This window comes from Muscardinus avellanarius (genome assembly GCF_963383645.1).
Source record: "Muscardinus avellanarius genome assembly, chromosome: 4".
NCBI lineage: Eukaryota > Metazoa > Chordata > Mammalia > Rodentia > Gliridae > Muscardinus > Muscardinus avellanarius.
The window spans coordinates 155,579,154-155,606,981 of record NC_137789.1 but is presented as its reverse complement, the minus strand read 5'-3'; the positions used below and the strand labels follow the sequence as shown (position 1 = coordinate 155,606,981).

The 27,828-nt window shown below is 40.2% G+C and overlaps 1 protein-coding gene across 1 annotated transcript in view; it reads right to left on the bottom strand.

Annotated features, from left to right (window-relative positions):
* ZRANB1 (zinc finger RANBP2-type containing 1) overlaps positions 1 to 19,083 on the bottom strand; it is a gene marked incomplete at both ends in the record, with an annotated part of 43,831 nt that extends 24,748 nt beyond the window's left edge. The window contains 2 exons of the mRNA XM_080694358.1: positions 15,468 to 16,318; positions 19,043 to 19,083. Coding sequence (XP_080550484.1) covers positions 15,468 to 16,318; positions 19,043 to 19,083 — 892 coding nt within the window. The remainder of the gene's footprint in view (positions 1 to 15,467; positions 16,319 to 19,042) is intronic.
* Between the last annotated feature and the right edge of the window lie 8,745 nt (positions 19,084 to 27,828).

The window sequence follows — 27,828 nt, the reverse complement described above, 5'->3', positions numbered from 1 at the left end:
CCCAGACCTACAATAAATAAATAAATAAATAAATAAATAAATAAATAAACAAACAAACAAACAAACAAACAAACAAATAAATAAAATTGGGCTGGGGTGTAGCTCATACAGAATGCCTCTGGGTTCAATTCCTAGTACAACAACAAAATTTAAAAAAACACAAAAACTCAAGTCTATAGGACCAAATAATTTTTGAGCATTTCCCAAGTTGCACTGATTGAGTAGAATGCTAACTAGGTAAAATATGTAAAAGGCATTTTTAATTGCCATTTTGAATTAGAAATTAAAGGGAATATTCCTTATACATGCTGTAAGGCAACAACCCCTTTATTAAGGATAACAATGCTTAAAGATGATGAACTAATTCCCACATCAATGAATACCGGCGGCGTATAAAACACTATGCTAGGCAGTAAGAAAAACACAATGAAATAATGACTCCTTTGTTCAAAACTTCCTAATTGCATCAGTGAACCATAAAAGTTTGACTTCAAAATTTTCAAACTCTGAGGTCACAGAGCATTTGATAAATCTAGGTCTCCTTCCCCCAAAAAGAACCCCATTCCCCTCTCTCGTGACAAAGACATTTTTTCAGGTTAAAAACTCATGATAAAGCAGGCTCGGTGGCACCCTCCTGTAGTCCAGCATGTGGAGGAATGGCTGCTCGGGCACCATGGTGAGACCCTACTTCTCAAGCAAACAAGGAGGGGGAGGCATCATGGCACATGCCTACAATCACAGTATTTAGGAGGCTGAAAGAAGGATCGCAGGTTCGAGGACAGCCTCAGCATTTTATCTCAGAAATTATGAAATTTCTTTATATGCTCTCCCAAAAGTCACTTGAGTTTGACCAATTTACCTGAAAAGACAATGAGGAAAACCTATACATTCATATGCATTTGTGTATGCACATATATATGTGTTACTATATGTTCAAATATAATTTTTATTTCCAAAAAGACAACTATAAAATAATCTAAACATACACACAAATAATTTTCTTCTTTAGGTTGAAGAAGTGAAAATCTTCTAAATCACTGTCTTTACTAACTAACTCATCAGATAGCTAAAGTCTACAAAAAGCTCATACTAGGAATTCTTCACAGTTCACTTCCTCTCTAATGTTTCTGGGGGATTTTTGAAATCAGAATTAGCATGTGGGGAGGTGAATAATGCTGACCAAATAGCACCACAGAGTTTGCAAACCGTACTTTAAAATCTCAAATGTCACCCATTCTGTGATAGTGCTTAAAAAAAAAAACACAGGCAGTACATAATGGCACATACCTAATTATCCCGGTACTTGGGAGGCTGAGACAGGAATCCAAGTTCGAGGCCCTATTTCAAAATAAAAAGGGCTTTGGGTCTCGAAGTTAGAATGCCCCTCGGTTCAATCGCCAGAACCCCACACACATACAGCCCCCAAAAAATACATATATATAATATATTATATATAATACACATATGTTATATATGGAACTTCAAATGTTTAATTGCATAGTATATGAATTATGTATCAATAAAGCTGAGACACACACACAACCAGAACTTCTACTTGACCTAATCCAAAATATCTATAAAACTAAATTACTCCCTCCAATTCCAAGCACTCCATTTAAACTGCAGAGTCTATCCACTGCCCATTCCTTAGTATACATACAGGGGGGCAGCAAACAAGGACAAGTAGAACAGACTCTTCTGGATTCTGCATAGCACAGGGCTCCAAACTTCCCAAGCACAAACATCACATATGTAAGTACAAGCACCAAATATTTCAAAGGAAAATGTCTTGTTTTCTAATGCTTGCAGAATATACCATTTTATTCTTTGCATTAACCATCATAAACACACAGCTTCAGGGACTGACGAATTCCCAGCTACAAAGATTAGTAAATAAGGCATGGTGGCACGCAACTATAACCCAGCATGTGGGAGGCTGAGAGAAGGATCCCAGGTTTGAGGACAGCCTCAGCAACAAAGCGAGACTCTAAGCAAACTAGTGAGACCCTGTTTCGAAATAAATAATAAAAAAAAGGTTGAGAGTATAGCTAGGAGGTAGACTGCCCCTGGGCCCAAGCCCCAGTACTACCAAAAAAAAATCACACACACACTGTAAATTTATTAAACATCAAATTTCATGAGAATGTCACTATACTGTCCGAATTTTTATCTAGTGCAATTTAGACAACTATGTTTCTGTCAAGTGTTTAAAATGATTTGACCAGCCGGGCGTGGTGGTGCACACTTGTAATCCTAGCATTTGGGAGGCTGAGACAGGAGGATCACGGTTCACGGACAGCCTCAGCTACTTAGTGAGATCCTGCTTCAAAATAAAGAATAAAAAATAGGGCAGGAGGTGTACCTCAGAGGTCGAATGCCCCTGGGTTCTAGCCCCAAACCCGGGAAAAAAAAAAAAACTGATTTGACCTATATTCACAGAATTTAAACTTCTAGCCACATGTTTTTTGTTTTGTTTTGTTTTTTTTGGTGGTGGTACTGGGGGTGAAACCCAGAGGCTTTCTACCTCCGGGCTACATTCCCAGATCTTTTTTATATTTTATTTGGAAACAGGGTCTCACTAAGTTGCTGGAAGCCTCACTGAGTAGCTGAGGCTGGCTTTGAACCCATGCGATCCTCCTGTCTCAGCCTCCCAAGCGCAGGGATTACAATCGTGCACCACCACACCCGGCTCACCACATGTTTTCTACTGGTGGGGGGGAAATCAGTATATTTTTAAAAAATGACTTTTTAACATGACTCTGGGTTCCTCACATAATGCTACATTTGGGGGGGGGGGGTGTTTCCGGTGGTGGTGGTGGTGGTGGTACTGGACAATGAACCCAGGGCATTCTACCCCTGAGCTACAGCCCAAGCCCTATTTCATTCTTTGTTTTGAAACAAGGTCTCATTAAGTTGCAGAGGGCCACACTAAGTAGCTGCGGCTGGTTGCAAACCCACAATCCTCCTGTCTCAGCTTCCCAAGTACTGGGATTACAAAACTTGGGCCACCTCACCCAGCTTGATAACAGGAATAAATACGAGGAATAAATGGAAATCAGAAAGAAGTAAAAGAGATGAGTATATAAGTTCTAAACTCTCACTTTAGAGAACAAAAGTGGGGGTATGGATCTCTGAAAAATTCCAAGAGAAGAGAAAGAGATGTCCTATACCTGCTTTCTAAGTTACTGCAAACTCGCAGTGCCTCCAAGAACAACTACAACTGAAGCATCTTTCTCTTAATACCTTTTTTAAGTGAAACTTACCTTTTTTTTTTTTTTTTTTTTTTGCGGGTCTGGGGTGGAGCCCAGGAGCATTCGACCTCCAAGCTACACCCTCTGCGCTATTTTTTTTTAATTCTATATTTTGAAACAGGGTCTCACTAAGTTGGGGAGGGCCTAAGTAGCTAAGGCTGTCCACGAACCACAATCCTCAGGTCTCAGCCTCCCAAATGCTGGGATTACAAGTGTGCAGCACCATGCCTGGCTTAAACCTACACATTCTCTCTTCCTCCCTTCATGCTATGAAGGCAAGTAAAAAAACAAAGGCACTCAAAAAGATTAGCAGTATAAAACTAACCTTCAGTATCAAAACTGAATTTAATAAATTAGCTAAACGGTGATATATAATTAGAGATGAAGTATTAATGTCCATCCAAAAACATGAAGACCTAAGAGTAAATGAAAGACACTATATTATATGTTACTAGCAACAAGGTTTAAAAAAAAGAAAAAAGCAACAGTCAAAGCAGCAGCTCATGTTCTGTAAGCTGGGGCAGGAGTAGAACTTAAGTCTATTTTGAAGCCACAGGTCATTAAGTCACTGGGGACTTCACAGCTACTATGGAACTCCGTTGGTTAGCATATGGAGCTGGCTCATAGATGTCTAGAAAGTAGACTTATTTTTTTCCCCCATATATGGCACAGTTTTCAAAGTTTTGCCTTGTTTTTCAATGACATAAAATCATAATGGTAACTAACTTTGAAAAGAATGCCAAATGGTAAAAAAAAAGCCAGGACTTACCTGAGCCCACATGGGCCAGCTCAACACTACCCTGGAGTTCTATGGTAGCTGTGACATCACAGCATGGTTTATGCTGTGGGGTCAGGGTGGACCTGGAGTCCGCAGGCACAATTTCAGGAACCCTTAAAGAGAAAAGTTAGTTTTAAGTGGTAATGTTCATATTGTCCTATATGGTGGTCAGAAGAAGATGTGGCTGGCTATAATGTCTAAATAGTTCTCCTCTATCCAGAGTTTAATTCATTTATACTGATTTTAAATACTAACAGGAAACTATACTATAAAAAGCCATAAATTTTGTATCCTAGCCTTTTTTAATAGACTAACCATTTAGCTATAGTTTAACCAGGAAACTGATTCAGATAATCACACCAAACTTTCAATATGCAAACCCGTGCTGCTTTGTAAATAAAATGTTAATTTTTTTTTTCAGTACTGCAGATTGAACCCAGGGACATTCTACCTCCAAGCTACACCCAACCCTATTTTTTATTCTTTGTTTTTGAAACAAGGTGTCATTAAGTTGCAGAGGGCCTCACCAAGTAGCTGAGATTGGCCGCAAACCTGCAATCCTGTCTCACCCTCCCAAGTACTGGGATGACAAGTGTGTGTTTTCCAAATAGGCAAAAGAAGATGAACAATCCCAGAAAGAGCTGAAGCAGACCAGACAAACTCTTCTAGCTGCATTTTTCACGTAATACACAATGACAGCAACACATTAATATCAACCATCTCTAACCCTAGAAGAGTGCTATAGAACTTTTTTGGGGGGATAGGGTTACTAGGGACTGAACCCAGAGGTTTTCTATTGCCGATTTACACAAGCAGTCCTACTTTTTTTATTTTGAAACAGGGTGTTGATGAGTTACTGAGGGTGGCCATCTTAGCCTCCCAAGTACTGTGATTAAAGGTGTGTGCTACCACGTCCAGCTTCAGACATATTTTCAAAACACCAAGAGACAATCTGAATTTTTAATTTAATCTAATCTATACTCTATCAACACGTTTCCATTCAATAATCTCACTCTCCCGTATTAAAGTATTCTTTAGAAAAATAAACAATTCAATGGGGTACGTCAGTCTCTATTATTCCTTGTGAAAAACTATGTCAAAAGTCTGTACTTCTGAGCTCTTACTTCCTTATGCATTTAATCAGATGTTAACAAACCAGTTGCTACAGAAAACAAGTCTCCAATGTCAGGAATCAGTATCTGAAATGATAGATGCCTGTCCTAAGAAAAAATACCCTACTGTACAGGAAGAACTGCTGTGGGAAGCCAGATGGAAGGACTTAGAAGGAACAAGTCACAAAGCTATCTTTTGGACAGGTGCCCAAAGATAAATACAAATATTAATGGGTTAGATAACATTGCAAAACTATTCTAAGTGAAGAAAATTAAGGTTTTTAAAACTGTAAACTTCTAAAAGTGTATTTTGAAATTCAAATAAATAGTAATACCAAAGCCACATTCACCACTGCAATCAAGTCCTAATTTCAATTATTTAAAAATTTTAGGCCGGGCATGGTGGCGCACGCTTGTAATCCCCGCGCTTGGGAGGCGGAGACAGGAGGATCGCGCAGGTTCGAAGCCAGCCACGCTGGCGTAAGAGACCCTGTTTCAAAAAATATATATAAAATAGGTCTGGGAGTGTAGCCCGGAGGTAGAAGGGCTTCCAGGAACCCCAGTACCACAAAAAAAAAAAATATATATATATATATATATATATATATATATAAAATAGGTTTGGGAGTGTAGCCTGGAGGTAAAAGGGCTTCCAGGAACCCCAGTACCACAAATATATATATATATATATTTTTTTTTTTTTTAAGAAAAAAAATTTTACTTGTTACTCTGCCAAGTTATCCTGGCTAAATTTGAAATCAAGTTTTAGAGTTTTATAATTACACTATTTTAGGTAGGTCTAGAAAGACTGATAGTCAAGCCCACCCTCTTTTACAAATAAGAAAACTATAGAAGACGGAGAACATGGGGGAAAAGGGGAGTCTGACTTGAAGGCAGAATGCCAATAAATTCAATCCTTAGTACCAAAAAATAAGAAAAAGATAAAAAAAATTTTTAATTCAAAATATATGCTCCAGTGAAAAAGAACATACAATATAATTCAATCATGTAAAACTAAGAAGACTGAAAATAAGCCGGTTGTAGTGGCTCACAATGATAATCCTTGTACATGGGAGGCAGAGACAGGAAGGTCACAGGTTCACGGTCAGCCTCAGCTTAGTGAGTCTTTCTGCAACTTAGCGAGACCGTGTTTCAAAATAAAGACTAAAAAATAGGGCTGGGGATGTAGCTCGGAGGTAGAGTGCCCTGGGCTGCATCCCTAATACTATTAAAAAAAAGATGGCCGGGCATGGCACAGCTTGTACTCCCCGAGCTTGGGAGGTGGAGACAGGAGGATCTCCTGTTCGGAGCCAGCTGTGCTGGCTTAAGAGACCCTGTTTTCAAATAAAAAAATAGGTCTGGGAGTGTAGCCCGGAGGTAGAAGGGCTTCCAGGAACTCCAGTACCACCAAAACAACAACAAAAAAAGACTGAAAATACACAAAAAATCTAACAGATTTCCTTTTGGCAGTGAGATTATAAATTTTTTTTCATAGCATCTCTTATCTCTGAATATTCTATAAAGTGCAGTCTGCTTTTACTATTAAAAGCAAACTCTTGTAAACCAGGCGTAGTGGCGCACACTTGTAATCCCGCGCTTGGGAGGCTGAGACAGGAGAATCGCACAGGTTTGAAGCCAGCCTCAGCTACTTAGGCTCTCAGCAACTTAGTGAGACCTTGTTTCCAAATAAATTATGAAACAGGTCTGGGAGTATAGCCTGGAGGTAGAAAAGCCCCTGAGTTTCATCCCCAGAAACACAAACACACACACACACACACACACACACACACACACATACACACACAGTAAACTCTCGTATACTAAATTCCATGAGGCCATTACAAATGTCTAAATTTGATGAAACAAGAAATAATATATCCATATGTCTACTGACTGTGGAACAGATAAATAAAACATGCTATAAACACACAATGGAATATTATTTTTGTTTTTTGTTTTTTTGAGGGACTGGGGATGGAACCCAGGGGATTGCACCTCCAAGCTACACCCCCAGTCCTATTGTTTAGTCTTTTTATTTTGTGAAACAAGGTCTCACTAAGTAGCTGAGACTGCCCGCGAACTGTGATCTTCCAATCTCTGCCTCCTGAATGCTGGTATTACTGGCCTTATTTAGTTTTAAAAAGGAGGGAGAGCTGGGCGTGGTGGCACCCACTTGTAATCCCAGCATTTGGGAGGTTGAGACAGGAGGATCACAGTTCCAGGACAGCCCTGAAATCCTGTTTCAAAACAAAGAAAAAAAATAGAACTGGAGGTGTAACTCAGAGGTCAGCTGGGCAGGGTGGTGCATGCTTGTAATCCCAGTACTTGGGAGGCTGAGATGGGAGTCATGCAAGTTCGAAGCCAGCCTCAGCTACTTAGTGAGGCTCTCAACAACTGAGACCCTATTACCAAATAAAAATATAAAATGGGTCTGGGAGTGTAGCCTGGATGTAGAAAGCCCCTGGGTTCCACCCCCAGTACCAAAAAAAAAAAAAAAAAGAATGCCCCTGGGTTCCATCCCTAATACTGCAAAAAGTAAAATAAAAAATAAAAAGGAGGGAGGGTCTATTACATAACGCAACACAGATGAACCTAGAAGACACTATGCTAAGTGAGCGAGTGAGTAAACGAGTCACAAAAGAAAAATATATGATTCCATTCATATGGAGTTCTTAGAACTGTCAGATTCTCAGAAAGTAAAATAGCAGTTGTCAGGAGTTGGGTAAAAGGAATGGGAAGTTATTGTTTAATGTTCTGCAAGATGAGAAAAGTTCTAATATGGGTTGTAATGATGGTTGCAAAATTATGTAAATATAAATGCCACTGTTACACACTTAAAAATTAGTCAAATGGGGGCTAAGGTGTAGCTCAGTAGTAGGGTATGTGCCCTGCATGTGCAAAGCCCTGTATTAAATCACCAGCACCACATTAATTAAATGAGATTAAATTAGCCTGGCATGGTAGCGCAGGTCTATAATCCCAGTGCTGGGGAGGCTGGACAGAGGAGTGTTCCAGGTTTAAGGACAGCCTCAGCAAGGTAGCTAGACTCCCAGCAACCTAGTGGAACTCTATTCCAAAACAAAACAAATTTTAAGTGCTAGGGGGTGTGACTATCACAAAAAAAGAAAAAAATTAAAGATTAAATGACTAAAATGGTAACATGTATGTAATGTATATTTACCGCAATTAAAATAAATCGAAAACTCACAATGACATAAGGGTATTATTCAGAGATATTAGTGGTACTAGCTGAAATAATTTTACTTAATGTAATATTCCACCCTTAATTCCACCCAAATATTTAATTAAATATAATCATAAGGAAACCTAAAAATACAAACTGAGAATCATCCTGAGAATGTCCTTGCTACTAGAAATACATGCTGAAGTATTTGGGGCAACGTGTCACGGTGTCTACAGCTAATTCTCAAGTGTTTGGGGGGGGGGGGAACACCGATGAGATAAAGGCACCAAATGTAACAAAGTAGTCACTGTAAAGCCCACATCAAAGGTATATGGTGTTCGGCGTGCTATGAAAGTTTCCAGAATAATCAAGTGATGCCTCAATACACACACTCTGATCCCGAAGTAGTGTGCTTTTAATACAGAATCAGTTAACAGTGGAAAGGAAGTAACAAGTGTGTGTGCGCATGTGTCATACTTCCTACAGATTAGAATCTCTAATATTGCTGAAAATATTCACAATTCACTTTTAAAATCATGATATAAAATAGCATTTTATATCCAGAGTTCCAAAAATCTTTAAAATCTTACAAGAAAACAAGACAAAAAACATAAAGAGAATACTTCTTTCACTGTACTAAAAATAATCCTTGTTCATATGAAACCTTGGATAGAAAATCTACAAGCAACAATGTATATAGTGCAAAGACAGCACAGTTTGTACAGCTAACACACATCCCACTTAAGAGCGTCACAGCTAACCAAAGACACACATGGCACTGCCAGCCCAGCCCTTACTTTCCTTTTATGGATATAATGTCAAAGACTCACTACAGGATTTGCATATATTTCAGATTCTATGAAAAGGTAGGGGTGTGTGTGTGTGTGTGTGTGTGTGTAAGACAACTGGGGATTTAACTTGGCACTCTACCACTGAGCTGTACCCTCAGCCCTTTCTTTTTTTAAGACAGGGTCTCGCCAAGTTACCTCACATTGGCCTCAAAGCTATAATCTTGTCTCAACCACCAAGTACTGGCATTACAGGAGTTTGCACTTCACTCAGTTTATTAAAAGCTTTTGACAGAGTACTTTTAATCAAAGCATTTGTGTAGGGTTTTCTTAAGTGCAGAAAAGGGATGTAGCAATCATTTAGGTTTTTTTTGGGGGGGTATGGTACTGAGGGTGGAACCCAGGGGCTTTTTCTACTTCTGGGCTATACTCCCAGCCCTATTTTATACTTTATTTGGAAACAGGGTCTCACTAAGTTGCTGAGAACCTCACTAATAAGTAGCTGAGGCTGGCTTCGAACCTGTGCCATTCCTCCTGTCTCAGCTTCGCAAGTACTTGGATTAAAAGTGTGCGCCACCCCTGGCTGATCATATAATATGGAAAACTATTAAGATCCAAGGCCTCAGGGAGCACAGTGATAAGATACCTTTAATCCCAAGTACTAGAGGCTGTGACAGAAATATCACATGTTCAAGGCCAGCCTCTGTAACTTAATGTGACAGTCTGCTTGCTTGTTCGTTTAAAAAAGATTAGGCTAGGGTTGTAGCTCAGAGGTAGAATGCCCTTACATTCAATCCCCAGTACCAACAACAAAAAACAATTTTAAATTGTCAAAATGGCTGCAGTACGCTAAACTATAAATAGCGCAAAGCAAACAGAAATGAGAATGAGACACACAAAAATCAAATTCAAATAATGTGATCAAATCATAAAATGTCATGAAATACTAGCAAGTCACAGATTACCTTGGGACACGTCAATCAGTTTATGTGGGTAAATTAATTTTTCTGACTTGAAAAAAGGCAAGACTGAAAACATTAGTATTCAGAGGCACCCAAATACATATTCAAAAGTTCCAGTAATAGCACTCCTTTCAACCTATACTACCTTTGTCTCCAAAAACCGGCTGCCTGCCGGGCATGGTGGCGCACACTTGTAACCCCAGTGCTTGGGAGGCTGAGACAGAAGGATCGCAAAGGTTCGAAGCCAGCCTCAGCTACTTAGTGAGGCTCTCTGCAACTTAGTGAGACCCTGTTTCCAAATAAAGTATAAAATAGGTCTGGGAGTATAGCCCAGAGGTAGAAAGCCCCTGGGTTCACACTCGGTACCACACAAAAAAAATAAAATAAATGGCTGCCTCACATCCAGCAAGTCAGCTATTCTTAACTTCTTTTGTTATTTAATAGTACCTATAAATCCTCTTTAGGACCCTGTGTAAAATCTTAAATTTCCAAATTAGGCTGCTATTTGTTGGGGGAAAAGAAACAATTATTTGTATTCATTTACTACAAATTTATTGACCTAAAACAATACAAACTTTCAGAATTGAGGTGGCATACACTTGTAATCCCAGTACTTGGGAGGCTGAGACAGAAGGATCTCACAAGTTCAAAGCTAGCCTCAGCTACTTAGGTTCTCAGCAACTTAGTGACATTCTGTTTCCAAATAAAATATAAAACAGGTCTGGGAGTGTATTCCAGAGGTAGAAAGCCCCTGGGTCCCATCACTAGTGCCACAAAAAAAAAAATTGAGGTGATCAGAAGTCGGACATGGGGCAGGCGTGGTGGCGCACGCTTTATAATCCCCATGCTTGAGAGGCAGAGACGGGAGGATAGCCCAGGTTCGAAGTCAGCCACGCTGGCTTGAAAGACCCTGTTTCCAAATTAAAAAGTATAAAAATTGGTCTGGAAGTGTAGCCCAGAAGTAGAAGGGTTTCCAGGAATCCCAGTACCACAAAAAAAAGTCAGACATGGGTCTCATTGGCAGGGCTATGTCCTCTTAGAATTGCCCACACTCCTTAGCTATAGCACAGCCCCTCTGCTTCTCCACTAAGATCTCCCTCTTTGACTCATTTGGAAAGCCTACCCAGATAATGCAAGATAATCTCTCTATCTCAAGATCCTCATTATCTTTTTTTGTGGCACTGGGAACTGACCCAGGGGCATTCTACCTATAGGTACATCTCCAACCTTATTTTATATTTTGAAGCAGGGTCTCACTAAATTATAGAGGACCTCACTTGCAATCCCAGTACTTGGGAGACAGAATTCACATTACCAAAAACCAAATACAATCAACCCACAGACCTAAGAATTTGGATACTTTGGGGTAGCAATACTGCCCACCTTACCATCAAAGAAACCTTTAAATGAAACAAGACCCCTGGGTTCAATACCCAGAGGTCGGGAGGTCAAATCCAACACTGGCCCTGCCCAGAGTTTCTGTCCCACCATTCACAGCTATTAAAATGCAAAGCAGTACAAGGACAGGTATTCAGAAGATTATAAGTTTAAGATAAAAAGCAGCACCAAGAAGAAAGAACAGGCATAAAGACAAGAAGTAATACACATAAAAACAAATATACTGATTAGTTGTGTTTGAAAAACAGAATATTTCAAAGAAAGAGTTCTTATCCTAGGATCCCCTAATCTGAAGAAACTATGACCCCTGATTCCTTAAAGAGTCTATGACCCCAAAAGGTGTTAAGAATCACTGCGGTGACATTTAAGTTCATTTCCATTTGTAAACCTACAAATAACATCGCTATGTAATAAAAATAGACTCAGTACGCTACTGCCTGCAAATATGATTTTTTTTTTTTTTTTTTTTTTTTGGTGTTGGTACTGGGGATGGAACCCAGGGGCTTTTCTACCTCTGGGCTACATTCCCAGACCTATTTTATATTTTATTTGGAAATAGGGTCTCACTAAATTGCTGAGAGCCTCACTAAGTAGCTGAGGCTGGCTTCAAACCTGTGTGATCCTCCTGTCGCAGCCTCCCAAGTGCTGGGATTACAAGCCTGCGCCACCATGCCCAACTCAAATATGATTTTAAATATTCCAAAGTCATTCATGTAATTACAAGAAGGTCACATAATGTAAGATTCCACTTATATGAAATATCCAGAATAAGTAAAACCAGAGACAGAAAGTAGACTAAAGGAGGGGTGGTGGTAGAGGGATCCCCTTGAGGTGATAAAATGTTTTAGAGCCCTGCGTGGCAGCACCCACTTGTAAACCCAGTATCTGAGAGGCTGAAACATGACTGCAGGTTTTGGGCCAGCCTTAGCAACTTAGTGAGACCCCCCCCCCCCCCACAACTTAGTGAGAGCCTATTTAAAAATAAGAGAATAGGGCTGAGGGTGTAGCTCAGAGGTAGAATGCTCCTAAGTTCACTCCCCAGTATCACAAGAAAAAAAAAAGGAAAACTATATTTGGAACTAAACTACTGTGGTTGCACAATTATGAATTCACCAAATGCCACTGAATTATTCACTTTCAAAATGGTATATTTTATGTTATGTGAATTTGGTCTCAAAAAAACTAATAATAAAGCCGGGCGTGGTGGCACATGCTTGTAATCCCCTTGCTTGGGAGACAGAGGCAGGAGGATCCTGTTTCCAAATAAAAATATTTTTTAAAAAATAGATCTAGGAGTGTAGCCCGGAGGTAGAAGGACTTCTAGGAACACCAGTACCACACACACACACACAAAAAAAATAAATAAATAATAATAATAATAAGTAAAGCCCTCTTGTATCCCCTGTTTAAAAAAAAACTCACTGTATGTAATTTCCTAAATTGGGACAAAAAAAAAATTAATGAGATGCAATGGGACAGGTCAGTGTGTTTCCATTCCTAGTCCGAAAGATAGGAGAAAACTGGAACTAACAGCTGCTAAATGCTACTATGAGTGAAGTTCAGAGGCACATCTGCTGGTCTTTTTGCCAGGCCCAAACTAAAATTAAACACTCCAATTTCTTGAAATCTATTCCTAGAACTGCAGGTTCTTACAGTTACGTCTTCCATATTCTTGGAGCCATATCCAGGAGGATAAATAAAATAGTACTGGGGAAAAAGACATAGCTAAATCTTACATTTAGGGCTTAGCTATTGCCCCACAAAAAGTTTAAATTTAGCCGGGCGTGGTGGCGCACACTTGTAATCCCCGCAAGCTTGGGAGGCTGAGACAGGAGGATCGCGCAGGTTCAAAGCCAACCTCAGCTGGCTTAAGAGACCCTGTTTCCAAATAAAATATAAAATAGGTCTGGGAGTGTAGCCCAGAGGTAGAAGGCCCCTGTGTTCCATCCCCAGTACCACACACACACAAAAAAAGTTTAAACTTATTAATCTCTCATAATGTTTTTTTATTTTTGGTGGTGGAACCCAGAGGCTTTCTACCTCCGGGCTATACTCCCAGACCTTTTTTATACTTTATTTGGAAACAGGGTCTCACTAAGTTGCTGAATGCCTAAGTAGCTGAGGCTGGCTTCGAACCTGTACGATCCTCCTGTCTCAGCCTCCCAAGAGTGGGGATTACAAGCGTGCGCCACCACGCCCAGCTTCATAATTATTTTAATTTTAAAAAATGTCAAAGTAAACACCTCACTGAAATAATTTAACTAATAAAATTCAAACACTTAAAGATACAAGTAACTGCTTCTTTGAATTATATCAAAAATAATTTACAGCCAAGTGTGATGGCACATGCCTGTAATCCCAGTAGTCGGGGGTCTGGGACAGGATAACAGGGTGAGGCCGGCTTCAACAACTAAGCAAGACCCCGTTACAAAGGGCTGGACTTGCCAGCGCATGCTTGTAATCCCAGCATTTGAGAGGCTGAAACAGGAGGATCTCAGTTGAGGACAACTTTAGCTACTTAGTGAGGCCCTTTGCAACTTAGTGAGACCCTCAGAGATAGAATGCCCCTGGGTTTCATCCCCAGTATCACCCCCAACAAAAAAGGGGGGGGCTGGGAGGTAGCTTAGTGATAGTGTCCTTGTGTTCAATCCCCAGGTAGAAACAGCAATAATGATGATTAATAATTAACTCATAAGATCAGTAAGGGGCAGGGGATCCCTACTCTCTCTCACATGTCTCTGTTGTGTGTGTGTCAGTTACTGGGGACTGAACTCAGGGAGCTACACCCCCAGCACTTTTTTATTTTGAAAGAGTGTCACTAAAGTTGTTGAGGCTACCCTCAAACCTGCAATCTTCCCTTCTTGGACCCCCAAGTACTATGATTACAAGATAACAGGAGTGCACCACACTCAGCTTTTATTAAAAAAAAAAAAAAACAGGGTCTTACTAAATATACTGGGATTATAAACATGCACCCCTCCACCCAGCTATATGTCTCTGTCCTTTAACTGCTCTGAACTAATAACTGAGGCCAATATTCCAAATTTTCTTACGAGAGTACTAAAAATACACACTCATATATCGTAATTTGAACTAAGAGATCAGTTGGCTATGTGAAATCAATTTCATGAAAGTTGCAAACACAGTACTTGGAAGGTGAGACAGGAGGATCAAAGGTTCATGGCCAGCCTCAGAAACTTAGTGAGTCCCTCTCCAACTTTGTGGGACCCTGTTTCAAAATAAAAAAGGGCTGGCAAGTAGCTCAGAGGCAGAATATCCAGTTCAATCCCTAGTACCACAAAAAAAGAGAAGCAAATATGTACTATGACATTATGTTAAATTAGCATCAGCATTTTTTTTGGGGGGGGGTGGTAATGGGGATGGAACCCAGGGACCTTCTACCTCTGGGCTACACTCCCAGACCTATTTTATATATTTTTTGGAAACAGGGTCTCTTAAACCAGCTCAGACTGGCTTCAAACCTATGCGATCCCCATGTCTCAGCCTCCCAAGCACAGGATTACAAACCGGGATTACAAGCCTGCCTGCGCCACCACGCCTGGCTATCAGCATTTTCATGGTCAATGTTTGATCAACTTCTTGGAGCTACACATTTTTGTGCTATTTTTAACATTTGACTAAAGTTTCAATCATAAAATGCTCACGCTGTTTACAAACTACTAAGAAATAGCAGCAGGCATTCCTCAGTCATATCCTGCTACAATAAATAGAGTAGCGGTTTAAAATTCCAGGTATATATTTTTCTACCAATAGTAAAAGTTTGCTTTAACTTAAGTATTCTCTAATTATAGAAAGACGGTTACACAATATACAAAACTTACTAAACAGCTGGCAGGTCAGTCTCTCCCATGTGTACCTTAAGAACAGCGATCATGGTGATAAGTCCAATGTTAATACTGACCCTGCTTATATCTTCATGCCATTTCAATGCTTTTGCCCATCTCTCAAAAAAATGCAGAAAACAGAAACTTACCCACACAAGCATTGAGGAACAGCCAGTCAGTCTTTTTCATCCTATTTTTGATTTGCTTTAATTTTTTGAAATCCACTTCAAGTTCCTCCTTACTGCCAACAGCACCAGCCAATTCAATCCTCTGAAAATCCATCGTTACTTCAGAGTCTCGTTTCGTAGTAGGAGGGGATCTTCTCTGGCTGTTACCACTACTACAGCTTCCCCTCCATCGACCTCTGTCTTGCTCATTGATTATTGAAGAAGCCTCTTCCGTCTCTGCCAACTCTATTGCTTCAATGTTATTAGGTCTGGGATGATCACAAACAACACATTTTTTAGCCTTGGCCCAATTCTCGTATGTGCAAATAGAACAGGTCCAATGCTGGGTCCTTGTGTTCAGTTTGTTTCTGTCATTGTATTCCTCACAAGGATCGACAGAAAAAGCAACTGGTCTGCAGCCAGATCCTGAGGATTGAGGAGATTCTGTAGGACTCCTGGTCCTACGCTGGGATAAGCACTGGGTACATCGAATAGCTCTTGGCCAGTTCAAGTATGTGCACATGTGGCATGACCATTTATTTGCATTTTCCATGCTATATGAAGACTTAACCCTGGGCCTTGCACTAGAGTCTGGACATATCAAAGGACTACTTCCTCCTTCGGTGCTGGAAGGGTCCCAATCTCTACCAACATCACTTGAGCCACTTTTAAATGGATCTTCTGTTATAATTGTTCCACTAGGTCTTTGGGCACGACACATGGTACACTTGATTGCAGATGGCCAGTTTTCATACGTACAATATTCACAAGCCCACTTAATTCCACGTTCTGACATCGTGTACTTCTTAAAGCGAGTTATGTCAAGCAGGAAGCTATAAATAATGAGGACATGGTTATTAAAATAGCTACATTAATTCCACCTCTGAAAATATGCCCCAAAATAAGCATATCCCTTCAATTTATAAAACCTACATTTCCCAAACGATGCATTTAAGATTCCATATTGAATTATTGTACTTTTCTTTTTTGAATTTCCATAAAGATATAGAGATAAAATCCCAGAGAAAATTCTTAAACCTCAGGATTTAATGAAATTGTACTTTAGAATACAGAAGATAGGCAGGAGATTAAAAAAAAAAGAGATTTATTCTAAAAGGGAAGGAGATAAAATAGGGAAGTGCCTAATGAAAATATATTTAATTTCAGCTAGGCCATCATCCTCAATTTAGAAAAGTATCCAATATTTAAAAGACTCAAGGGAAAAAAAAAAACAAATAGTACCTCAAATACATAACAATCCTCATATTCTTTTTTTTTTTTTTTTTTTTTTGGTGGTACTGAGGTTCCTGAAAGCCCTTCTACCTCCAGGCTACACTCCCAGACCTATTTTTATACTTTTTTATTTGGAAACAGGGTCTCTTAAGCCAGCGAGGCTGGCTTCGAACCTGTGCAATCCTCCTGTCTCCACCTCCCAAGCGCGGGGATTACAAGCGTGCACCACCATGCCCGGCCAATTCTCATATTCTAAACAACACAGATTATGCTATCTAGGCATAATATGTTTGGTTCATTAATTCAAAATATAAATGCATCTCTATCCTTGCTAAGGGAAGAAAAGCAGCTTAAAAGTATTTGGGGGCTTTAATTAGTACAGGTAGAAAAAATTCTTATCATGAAATAGAGATAGTTCCTTGATAATCCTATAACCTCAAAATCTATTTACATCCAGAGTACTCACACACACTCAAAATTGTACCATCAACTATACTTGGAAAAATCAAATAGACAAAACAGCTCAGAAATAGCTACTAACAATTATACCAATATAATTTTGAATGTTCATATTTAATATTTAAATTTTTTGGCTAGGCGGGTGGGGCACACTTGTTATCTCAGCATTTAGGAGGCTGAGACTGGATGATCTCAGGTAGTTCACTGACTACCTCAGCTACTTAGGCCATTCGCAACTCAGTGTGACCCTGTTTCAACATTAAAAAGACTAAAAAATAGGGCTGAGGGTGTAGCTCAGAGGCAGAATGCTCCTGGGTTCCATCCCCAGTACCTCAAAAATTTTAAAAATAAAAAAATAAATTTTTTAATTTACTCAAAATTTGTATTAAAAATGTTACTATTTTAAAGTTCCATAGCTGGGCGTGGTGGTGCACGCTTGTAATCCCAGCATTCGGGAGACCGAGACCTAGAGTATCGCGGTTCGCGGACAGCCTCAGCTACTTAGTGAGGCCCTCTGCAACTCAGTAAGACCTGGTTTCAAAATAAAGAATAAAAAATAGGGCAGGGGGTGTAGCTCGGAGGTCAAATGCCCCATGGGTTCCATCCCCAGACCCACAAAAATTAATACTTAAATAAAGTTCCTAGAAGCTGGACATGGTGGTGAAAACTTGAATACCCAGCATTCAGAAGATGGAGACAGGATGATCACCATTCGAGGACAGCCTCAGCTACTTAGCAAGGCCCTTCACAACTCAATGAGAGTGGGTTTCAAACAAGAAAACAACTTAAATATAGGGCTGGGGATGTAGCTCGAAGGTACAAGGCCCTGGGTTCCATCCCCAGTACCGCAAAAAATTTTTTTTAAATAAAAATAAGCTGGGTGTGGTGGCACAGGCTTGTAATCCCAGCATTTGGGAGGCTGAGACCGGAGGACCGCAGTTTGCGAACAGCCTCGGCTACTTAAGTGAGGCCCTTTGCAACTCAGTGAGACCCTGTTTCAAAATAAAAAATAAAAATAGGGCTGGTGTAGCTTGGAGGTAGAATGTCCCTGGGTTCCATCCCCAGTACCACAATAACAAATAAATAAATTAAATTAAGAAAACAACATTCCTAGAATAGCTATAATGAGTCCGTCCGTCTGTCTGTCTGTCTCTTTCTTTCTTTCTTTCGTGGTACTGGAGTTCCTGAAAACCCTTCTACCTCCGGGCTACACTCCCAGACCTATTTTTATACTTTTTAATTTAATACCATTTTTTATAATGAGCTTTCTAACACTAATTTATAAATGAAGCAATTTACATTAAAAATTTAGTAATGACCTCTCCCCTCTTTTTTATTTTTTTGCAATGCTGGAGACTGTACCCACGGCCTGGAACATGTTAGTCAAGCACTCTACAGCCAAGCTACATCCCCAGTTGAAATGACTTTTTAAATGACACTAAAACCAACCTCTTCATTTTCTTAAACCCTTTCTCAACTCAGTATCATCCCACCACTTTTTTTTTTTTGGGGGGGGGGCTGCTAGTGGTATTTTAAGACAGAATCTCACTCAATTGTCCCTGCTGGCCTCCAACTTTGTATCCTTCTGCCTCAAGTCACTGGAATTGCAGGTCATGCATCATCACCCTCAGTTCCCATCACCTATTTTTAACTAAGAAAGAAATCCTAGGTAGAGTAATAGATACTTTCCATTTCTTTTTCAGAAATGTTCTTCTAACCTTGGAAAGCTAAGTCCTTCTCGTAGAAAGTATACTGTGTTCCTAATGGCCAAGTCCACACCCCATGGAGAGTACAAACTTGAATAACTGGCTAACTTCACTATAACTGTTACAACCATTGAATAACTAAAATAAAATCACACTTACTAAGATTTTAGTTTCCATGCTATAACCTCCACTTTGCACATGGTTAGAATAAAAGTACAATTATAAATCAGACCAAAGACAAGAATCAGTCTTCATGCTGGTTCAGAGTCTGACTTCCTCAGAAGATACTGCAAAACGTGATAAGTGGTTCTGACTGAATAGCTATTCCTGTAAAGGAGACCAAAACTGTATTTCATTTATAGCCTAATTTATCAAGAAGAATTTTTAAAGGCTTAATTGTAATCAGTTCCATTTTAATCATTCTCACTTATTTTAATAATGAATATTTAGGATTTAATTTAACAAAGCAATAAAAATAGATGATTGGGCTGGTCAAACAATATAAACATGGGAAAGATGTTTTTTCAGTATAAGGTAAACATATATGTGCTACACACAAGCACTGATGTTAACATTATTTGTATTACTGAAAGGGGCTAAGGCAGTATTATCCAAATAAGTAGAAAAGACCAAAAAAAGTTACTTATGTTTAGCTTTGAAACCTTTTTCTCCTTCAACAATTCCACCTGTTTTTCCTTTGTTTCTTAGAAATACAGGTACTCTCAGGAAATTTAAATTTACCTTGCTTAACTGGGCATCGTGGCACACATGCCTCTAATCCCAGTACTAGGCAGGCTGAGACAAGAGGACTGCAATCAAGAATAGCCTCAGCAATGTTGAGGGACTCTTAGCAACCTATGGAGATCCTGTTTCAAAACAAAAAATAAGAACTGGGGATGTAGCTCAGAGGTAGAATCTCCCTGGGCTCAATTCCCAGTGGTACAAAAATAGACCTTGCTTGGACTTTTTTTTAACTTATTTTGGGTTTTTTGTTTTTGTTTTTTGTGGTACTAGGGACTGAACACAGGGACATTCTACCTGGGAGCTATAACCCCACCCTATTTTTATTCTTTATTTTGAAACAGAGTCTCACCAAGTTGTGGAGGGTCTCACTAAGTAGCTGATGCTGGCCATGAACCTGCCATCCTCCAAAGTACTGGGATTAGAAGTGTCTACCACCACACCCAGTCCACCTACTACTCACTTCATTCATTTATTTATTTATTTACTTACTTGCTTCTAAGGTACTGGGGATGGAACCCTGGGGCATTCCACCTTCAAGCTACACCACCAGCCCTATTTTTTATTCTTTATTTTGACACATGGTCTAAGTTACAAAGGGCCTCGTTAAGTAGCTGATGTTGATCGTGAACCTGCAATCCTCCTGTCTCAGTCACCCAAGTACTGGGATTACAAGCAAGCACCACACACCCAGCCATGCCCTGCTTTTAACTTAAGTTTGTAAACACTAATAACACAATAACCTAACAACAATCTGAAAGTATGCTTAAGGGCAGAGAACTCTAAACAGAAAAACATCCATAAAGTGGACAGTACACATTTAATAGCAATTTTCATATTCATTAGCCAGTTTCTTCCTTTAATTTTTCAGGAATTAAATATAAGTAAATTACTTGATCATGTTACTGGAAATCATAATGACCATGAGAAACTTGCCATAACAAGAACAAAGGCCATAATGAGCATAGGTTGAAGGCTACCACAAGTAATGTCAATATTTAATTTAAAATATTCACATTCACAGGACCTGGTAGCACATACCTGTAATCCCAGTGCTTAGGAGGCTGAGACAGAGGTTTGTAGCCAGCCTCAGCTACTTAGTGAGGCACTTTGCAACTCAGTAAGACCGTTTCAAAACAAAGAATGAAAATAGGACTGGGGGTGCAGTTCAGAGGTAGAATGCCCCTGGGTTTAATACCCAGTACCACAATAAAATATTTACATTCAAGCTGGGCATGGTGGCCAATGCTTGTGATTCCAGTATTTGGGAGGCTAAGACAGGAGAATCGCAGGTTCAAGAACAGCCTCAGCTGCCAGGCGTGATGTCGCACGCTTGTAATCCCTGCGTTTGGGAGGCTGAGACAGGAGGATCGCACATGTTCGAAGCCAGCCTCAGCTACTTAGTGAGGCTCTCAGCAACTTAGTGAGACCCTGTTTCCAAATAAAATATAAAAAAGGTCTGGGAGTATAGCCCAGAGGTAGAAAGCCTCTGGGTTCCACCCCCAGAACTACCAAAAAAAAAAAAAAAAAAGAACAGCCTCAGCAATTAGTGAGAGACTGATCAACCTAGCAAGACCCTGTTTCAAAAAAAAAAGTAAGATAAGTCTGGAGGTAGAATGCCTGAGTTCAATATCCAGTACCTACATACATATATACATACACACATATACATACATAAATAAAATTTACATTCAGCCAGGCATGGTTGCACATGCCTGTAATCCCAGTACGTGGGAGGCTGAGACCAGAGAATCGGAGGTTCAAGAACAGCCCCAAGCAAGTAGAGACTCTCAGAAGACCCTGTTTCAAAATGAAAATTAAGAAATAGGGTGGATGGTGTAACTTGGAGGTAGAATGCCTCTAGGTTGAATCTTCCAAATAAAATAAAGTGTTCATATTCAAAAATCCTTGCTTGCTCTGATAAATTTTACTGTGATGCTTATAAGCTCAACTAAACAGCTTGTAGTATTACATTTGGAACTAATGTACTGATATAATGTACTTAAATGTTCAAAGATGACAAAAAAAATTGCCATTAAGAAATAAAAGCCAGACGTAGTGGTGCGTGCTTGTAATCCCAGCATTCGGGAGGCTGAGAATGGAGGATCGTGGTTTGTAGACAACCTCAGCTACTTAGTGAGACCCTCCACAACTTAGATCCTGTTTCAAAATAAAGAATAAAAAGTAAGCCGGGCGTGGTGGCGCACGCTTGTAATCCCCGCGCTTGGGAGGCAGAAACAGGAGGATCGCGCAAGTTCGAAGCCAGCCCCGCGCGATGGCTTAGGAGACCCTGTTTCCAAATAAAAATGTAAAAAATAGGTCTGGGAGTGTAGCCTGGAGGTACAAGGGCTTCCAGGAACCCCAGTACCACCAAAAAAAAAAAAAAAAAAATGAATAAAAAGTAGGGGAGGGAGTGTAGCCCAGAGGTCCAATACCCCTGGGTTCCATCCTCAGACCCCCCCCCCCAAAAAAAGGAATAATCATATAGGGTGCCGGGTATGGTGGTGCACGCTTATAATCCCAGCATTTGGGAGGCTGAGACAGGAGGAGTATGGTTCACGGACAGCCTCAGCTACTTAGTGAGGCCCTTTGCAACTCAGTGAGACCCTGTTTCAAAATAAAGAATTGTTGTATATAATGATGTACTTTCTACTCCCTGGGGAATTGAAACTTTATAAGGCTATTTAATTTAGTAACTGAAAGCTAAAATTCATTGAAAAGGATTATCTAAGAAAGTCATTAGGGCTGGGGATGTAGCTCAGAGGTAGAACAGAATGCCCGGGGTTCTATCAAAAAAAAAAAAAAGAGGATTACAAGCTCAACCCTGTTTCCAAATAAGATATCAAATTGGAGGGGGGGTTGTCGCTTAAAGTAGAATGGCCCTGGGCTCAATCCTCAGCACCAAAATTAAAAGTCAAAAATCCCAAACAGCCATTTCTTTTCACTGTCTTACTTACAATAGTAGTCACCAAGAAAAACACGGCTGGAGCGGATCCAGAAGACTGATGATATGATGAGCCCAGTACCTAAAAATCTAATTCATTTCAGGGCTCCAACAGCTAATCAAATCCCCATTAAACCCTTTATCTGCCTCTCACAACAAACTCCTACTCTAGTTTCTCTGGTTTCCATAAAGGATACCACTCATACACCACACTTAGTAGAGAAACTCAAAGTCACTTTGAATTCTGCCTTCAGCCACTTCCTTTTTGGTAGATTCTATACAGTCAGCTATTTTCTTCCCATCCCCTGCCACCAAGCCTTTCTCAGCTAAGGGCAAACTGTCATAATAGCTTCCTAAACTTCTATGCCTCCTAATGCCACCCAGTTGGCCAAAACAATCCCCTTTCTAAAGCTCTTCTATAACAGTATAAATTCTCAACTCCCTCCTGCCACACACGCGCACACACACACACACTCCCAAAACACACACATATCCAACTCCTACGTGTCACCACTCTCAAATACACAGGCAAGAAGGCACTGCCTTAAATACACAAGTACACCAAAGACGCGCACTTCTAGCAGATCCTACCCAACTTGAAGGTTCAGTTAGGTCTTATGTCCTTCACATGAAGTTTTCAAATAACTCCAAGCATAAAGCAATCAAATCTTTACTGACATTCAGCACTGTATTTCCTTTTGGGGTTAGTCTCTGAAGTACATAATTTTCCTGTGTCATTCCCTCCTGTTAATGTTCAATTAGGGTAGCCAAGGTTTCAAAAACATCATCTCAAGGATTCTAGTGTTACAGAATAAAGACCAGCCAGCACCTTGTGAAGAGAGCTCATGCTGCACGGGCCCTCAAAAAATAAAGGAGTGGAATTCTGCAGCAATCTCAGGAAATTCCAGAGAGAATGGGATCAACTCCATGGTAGCAACTGCAAGAGTACCAATAAACTCAGTAAAAAGTATGTGCACAACACAACGAGTACAGCTCCCTGTACCTGAAACTTGGCACAGGTACTGGAGTCCACCACTGATGGCAGAGCCACACATCCAGAAAGAATCTGTGCAAGACAAGGAAAGACAGTGTTATAAGCAGAGCAAGCAAAACACCAGCCCTACAACACCAAAGCTTCCAATGGAGCAGCTTTTTGAGGAGGGGGCCCCAGATTTAAATTTCCTGCCAAGAGGATTCAGAGTTCAAATCAAGTTGACTTAAAGAAAACAAACATGGTTTCTTCACTCTACCTGATTCATGCTCAATACCCTGTAATATCTTCCTAACTCCCAACCAGATTATAAACTGACAAAGCTAACCCATCTGTTCCCCTCTGATTTCACATTACGACAGTTAGGTCTGTACTTAAGTACATAACCGCACTGACAAATACAAACATCACACAGTAGATCCTGACTTTTGTACTCTCCCATTCCATTCCTGCTTAAAAATATAAATACATGCAATTTAATAAGATCTATGTCATTATAAAAGCATTTTGCTCTGACAGTTCAGCATTTACAACACACACAAGCGGACATGATGGCGCACACTTGAAATCCCCGCACTTGGGAGGCAGAGACAGGAGGATCGCACAGGTTCAAAGCCAGCCTTGATAACTTAGGAGACCCTGTTTCCAAATAAAAATATAAAATAGGTATGGGAGTGTAGCCCAGAGAAGGGTTTCCAGGAACCCCAGTACCACCAAAACACACACACACACACACACACACACACACACACACACACACACACACACACAGAGAGAGGCAGGGTATGGTGGTGTAGCCTGTAATACCAGTAGTTGAAAGTTTGAGACAGGACAGGACGACCACAAGTTCAAGGCCAGCCTAAAGAACTTAGGGAAACTCTCAATAACTTGGGGAAACCCGTTTCAAAATAAAAGCTTGTGGGGGCCAGCAGATACTGAGGACTGAACCAGGGACATTCTACCTCTGAGCTATACTCCTAGCCCTATTTTGTATTTTTGTTTTTTTTATTTTGGAACAAGGTCTAAGTTGCCAAGGTTCTCTTTAAATCTCTGAGGCTGGCCACAAACCTGGGATCCTCCGGTCTCAACCTCCCAAGTACTAGAATTACAAAAATTTAAGATTTTTAAGGAGGGTTGGAGTGTAACTCAGGGATAGCATATGTCTGGGCTCAATAGCCAGCACCAAAAATAAACAAACAGATGAGCACAATCACTAATCTGTTAAATGACTTAGTATGAACTCTCTGGTTCAACAATCCATAATTAAACATACTGTTCTCTCTTGATTTCCAAGACATACTTCTTTTCCTCCCTTCTCCATAGCTATTCTTTAATTTTCTTGGCTGGCTTCTTTACGTTCCTGACTAAGTGCCCAAAGCTCAGCCCTTGGTCCTCACATCTCTAAGCACTTGGGGTTCTCATTTAATCTCTAGATTTCAAATACAAACTACATGCTGACGATCCCAAACCTAATCTCCAGGCTGGCTCTCACCTCTAACTCCGGATCTGTAAATGCAGCTGCCTGCCTACCCAACGCCTTTAAGTAGAATGTTTAACAAACATCTGCAACTTAACATATCCAAAACCGATCTCTTCATCAGAACTTGATGTCTGAGCCTGTTTTCCCATCCACAAATGATACTGTGCTACTAAGAGTCAAAAAATTGTTCAGAATAGTTGTTCCTTTTCTCACTGCTCTCAAAGTCTGTAGTTCTACACTAGACTATACACCATGGAAATCTAAGCCTCACTAAGTAGCTGAGGCTGGCTTCAAACCTGTGTGATCCTCCTGTCTCAGCCTCCCAAGCGCTGGGATTAATAAGCGTGCACCACCACACCCAGCTCAAGTACAAAAATTTTGAGATGACTAAGAAAATATTTTCTAAGTCTAAATGAAACTGTATGTAAATAAGCAATAATCAAAAAGGGCTGGTCGAGATGGGCATGGCGTGGTGGCGCATGCTAAGGAGGCTGAGACAGGAGGATTGCACAGGTTCAAAGCCAGCCTCAGCTGACTTAAGAGATCCTGTTTCCAAATAAAATATAAAATAGGTCTGGAAGTGTAGCCCAGAGGTAGAAGGCCCCGGGTTCCATCCAAAGTACCACCAAAAAAAAGGGGGGGGGGGGGGGGGCTAGTCTTCATATACAAAAAAAGTCACTGTTATCATAAATGGCATCTGTAGTAAACTTGAATTAAACATAATTGTTAGCCCTTCCAAGGGAATCTGTGGATAAGCTAGACAAAGTAAACTTGTGTTAAATAACAGCAAGGGTGACCTTGGTCTTACTGGCACTAAGCTATACTTAATGAGGCAATCACCCCTACAACTAGCACATCTATATACATTCCAAACAAACCTAAATCCTGGAAACTTAACAAAAAATTTAAAATTTACATTTTAATCTGTCAAGAACACCATACCTGTCAAGCCAGGTATGGTGGCACACCGCCTTGAATTCAAGTACTTAGGAGGCTGAGATAAGAGGATTACAAGTTCAAAACCAGCCTCAACAATTCAGTAAGACTCTCAAAAACCTAGCATGGCCCTGTTTCAAACTAAAAAATAAAAAGGGGGTTCAGGTAATAACTCTGAGGTAGAATGCCTCTAGGGTCAATCCTAGTACAAACACACACACCAAAAAAAAAAAAAAAAAAAAAAAAAAAAAAAAATTTAGAAAAAACCTGTAAACCACCAGGCATGGTGGCATATGCCTGTAATCCCAGCATCCCAGTGCTTGGGAGGCTGAGACAGGAGGATTGCACAGGTTCGAAGCCAGCCTCAGTGACTTAAGTGAGGCTCTCAGCAACTTAATGAGACCCTGTTTCCAAATAAAATATAAAATATACTATGGTCTGGGAGTATAGCGGGGCACGGTGGTGGCGCATGCACACGCTTGTAGTCCCAGTATTTGGGAGGCTGAGACAGGAGGATCCAGGTTCACGGATATCCTCAGCTACTCAGTGAGGCCCTCTGCAATTTAATGACCGTTTCAAAATAAAAGAATAAAAAACAGGCTAGGAGTATTGCTAGAAGGTAGAATGGCTCTGAGTTTAATCCCCAATACCAATACCACCCCAAAAAAGAGGAAAAAACATAAAGAGCCAGGTGTGGTGGTTCACACACACTTGCAATCCCAGTACTTGGGAGGCTGAAACAGGAGGTTCCTGGCCAGCCTCAACAACTTAGTGAGACCCTATTTCAAAGTAAAGAATAAAATAGGGTTGGGGTTGTGTCTCAGAGGTAGAATGTCCCTGGGTTCAAACCCCAGTACCAAATAAATAAATAAATACCACACCTGTAATCCTAGTACTTGGGAGGCTGAGACAGGAGGACAGTAAGTTTGTGGCCAGCCTCAGCACCCTTGTGAGGCCCTCCACAATTTAGTGAGACCATTTCCAAGTAAAAAATAAAACAGGGCTAGAAGTGTAGCTCAGAGGTAGAATGCCTCAGGGCTCAATCCCCAGTACCACAAATAAACAAAAATAAATAAATAAATAAATAAATAAATAAATACTTGGCAAGAACTCTGAATAAGTTATCATACTCAAGATTTAATTTCCTTCATCATCCTATCCATTCTATGTTTACATTATAAACATACTAGTACCAATTTATACAGTATTATTAAAGTGTGTGTGTGTGTGTGTGTGTGTGTGTGTGTGTGTGTGTATGTGGAGCACTGGGGGTGGAACCCAGAGGCTTTTCTACCTCCAGGTTCTATTCCCAGCCCTATTTTATACTTTACTTGAAAACAGGGTCTAAGTGCTGAGAGCCTCACTAAGTAGCTGAGGCTGGCTTCGAACTGGCGCAATCCCAGTCTCAGCTGGGCCCAGCTATACAGTATCATTAAGAACCAAAATGCCCTAACTATATCTGGCCCACTAAAATTAAAATTGACCTTTTAATTAAATGCTATAGGTGTTACCTATATGACAGCGAAAAAGGTAGAAACTTGGAACTTTTATTAGATACCCAGTAAATTGCAAAACAGAAAAAGCTGCAAAAGGGCAGAACCAAGTGGGTAAAATATTCTCAGGCAATCACCGAGTCAGAGCTACTATGTGGTCCAAAAGTGTAATTTTCCCAATCCTTCCACTCTACAAACTCTTTTGGTTTGCCTAAATTCCAATATACCAAAGTTATTTGATTTAGAACACTTATTTTATAAATATGTTATTCATAAACCAGGCATGGTGTTATACATCTATAATCCAGTTCTTAGGAGACTAAAACAGTTGCTGATCACAGGAGCATTAGCAATTTAGCA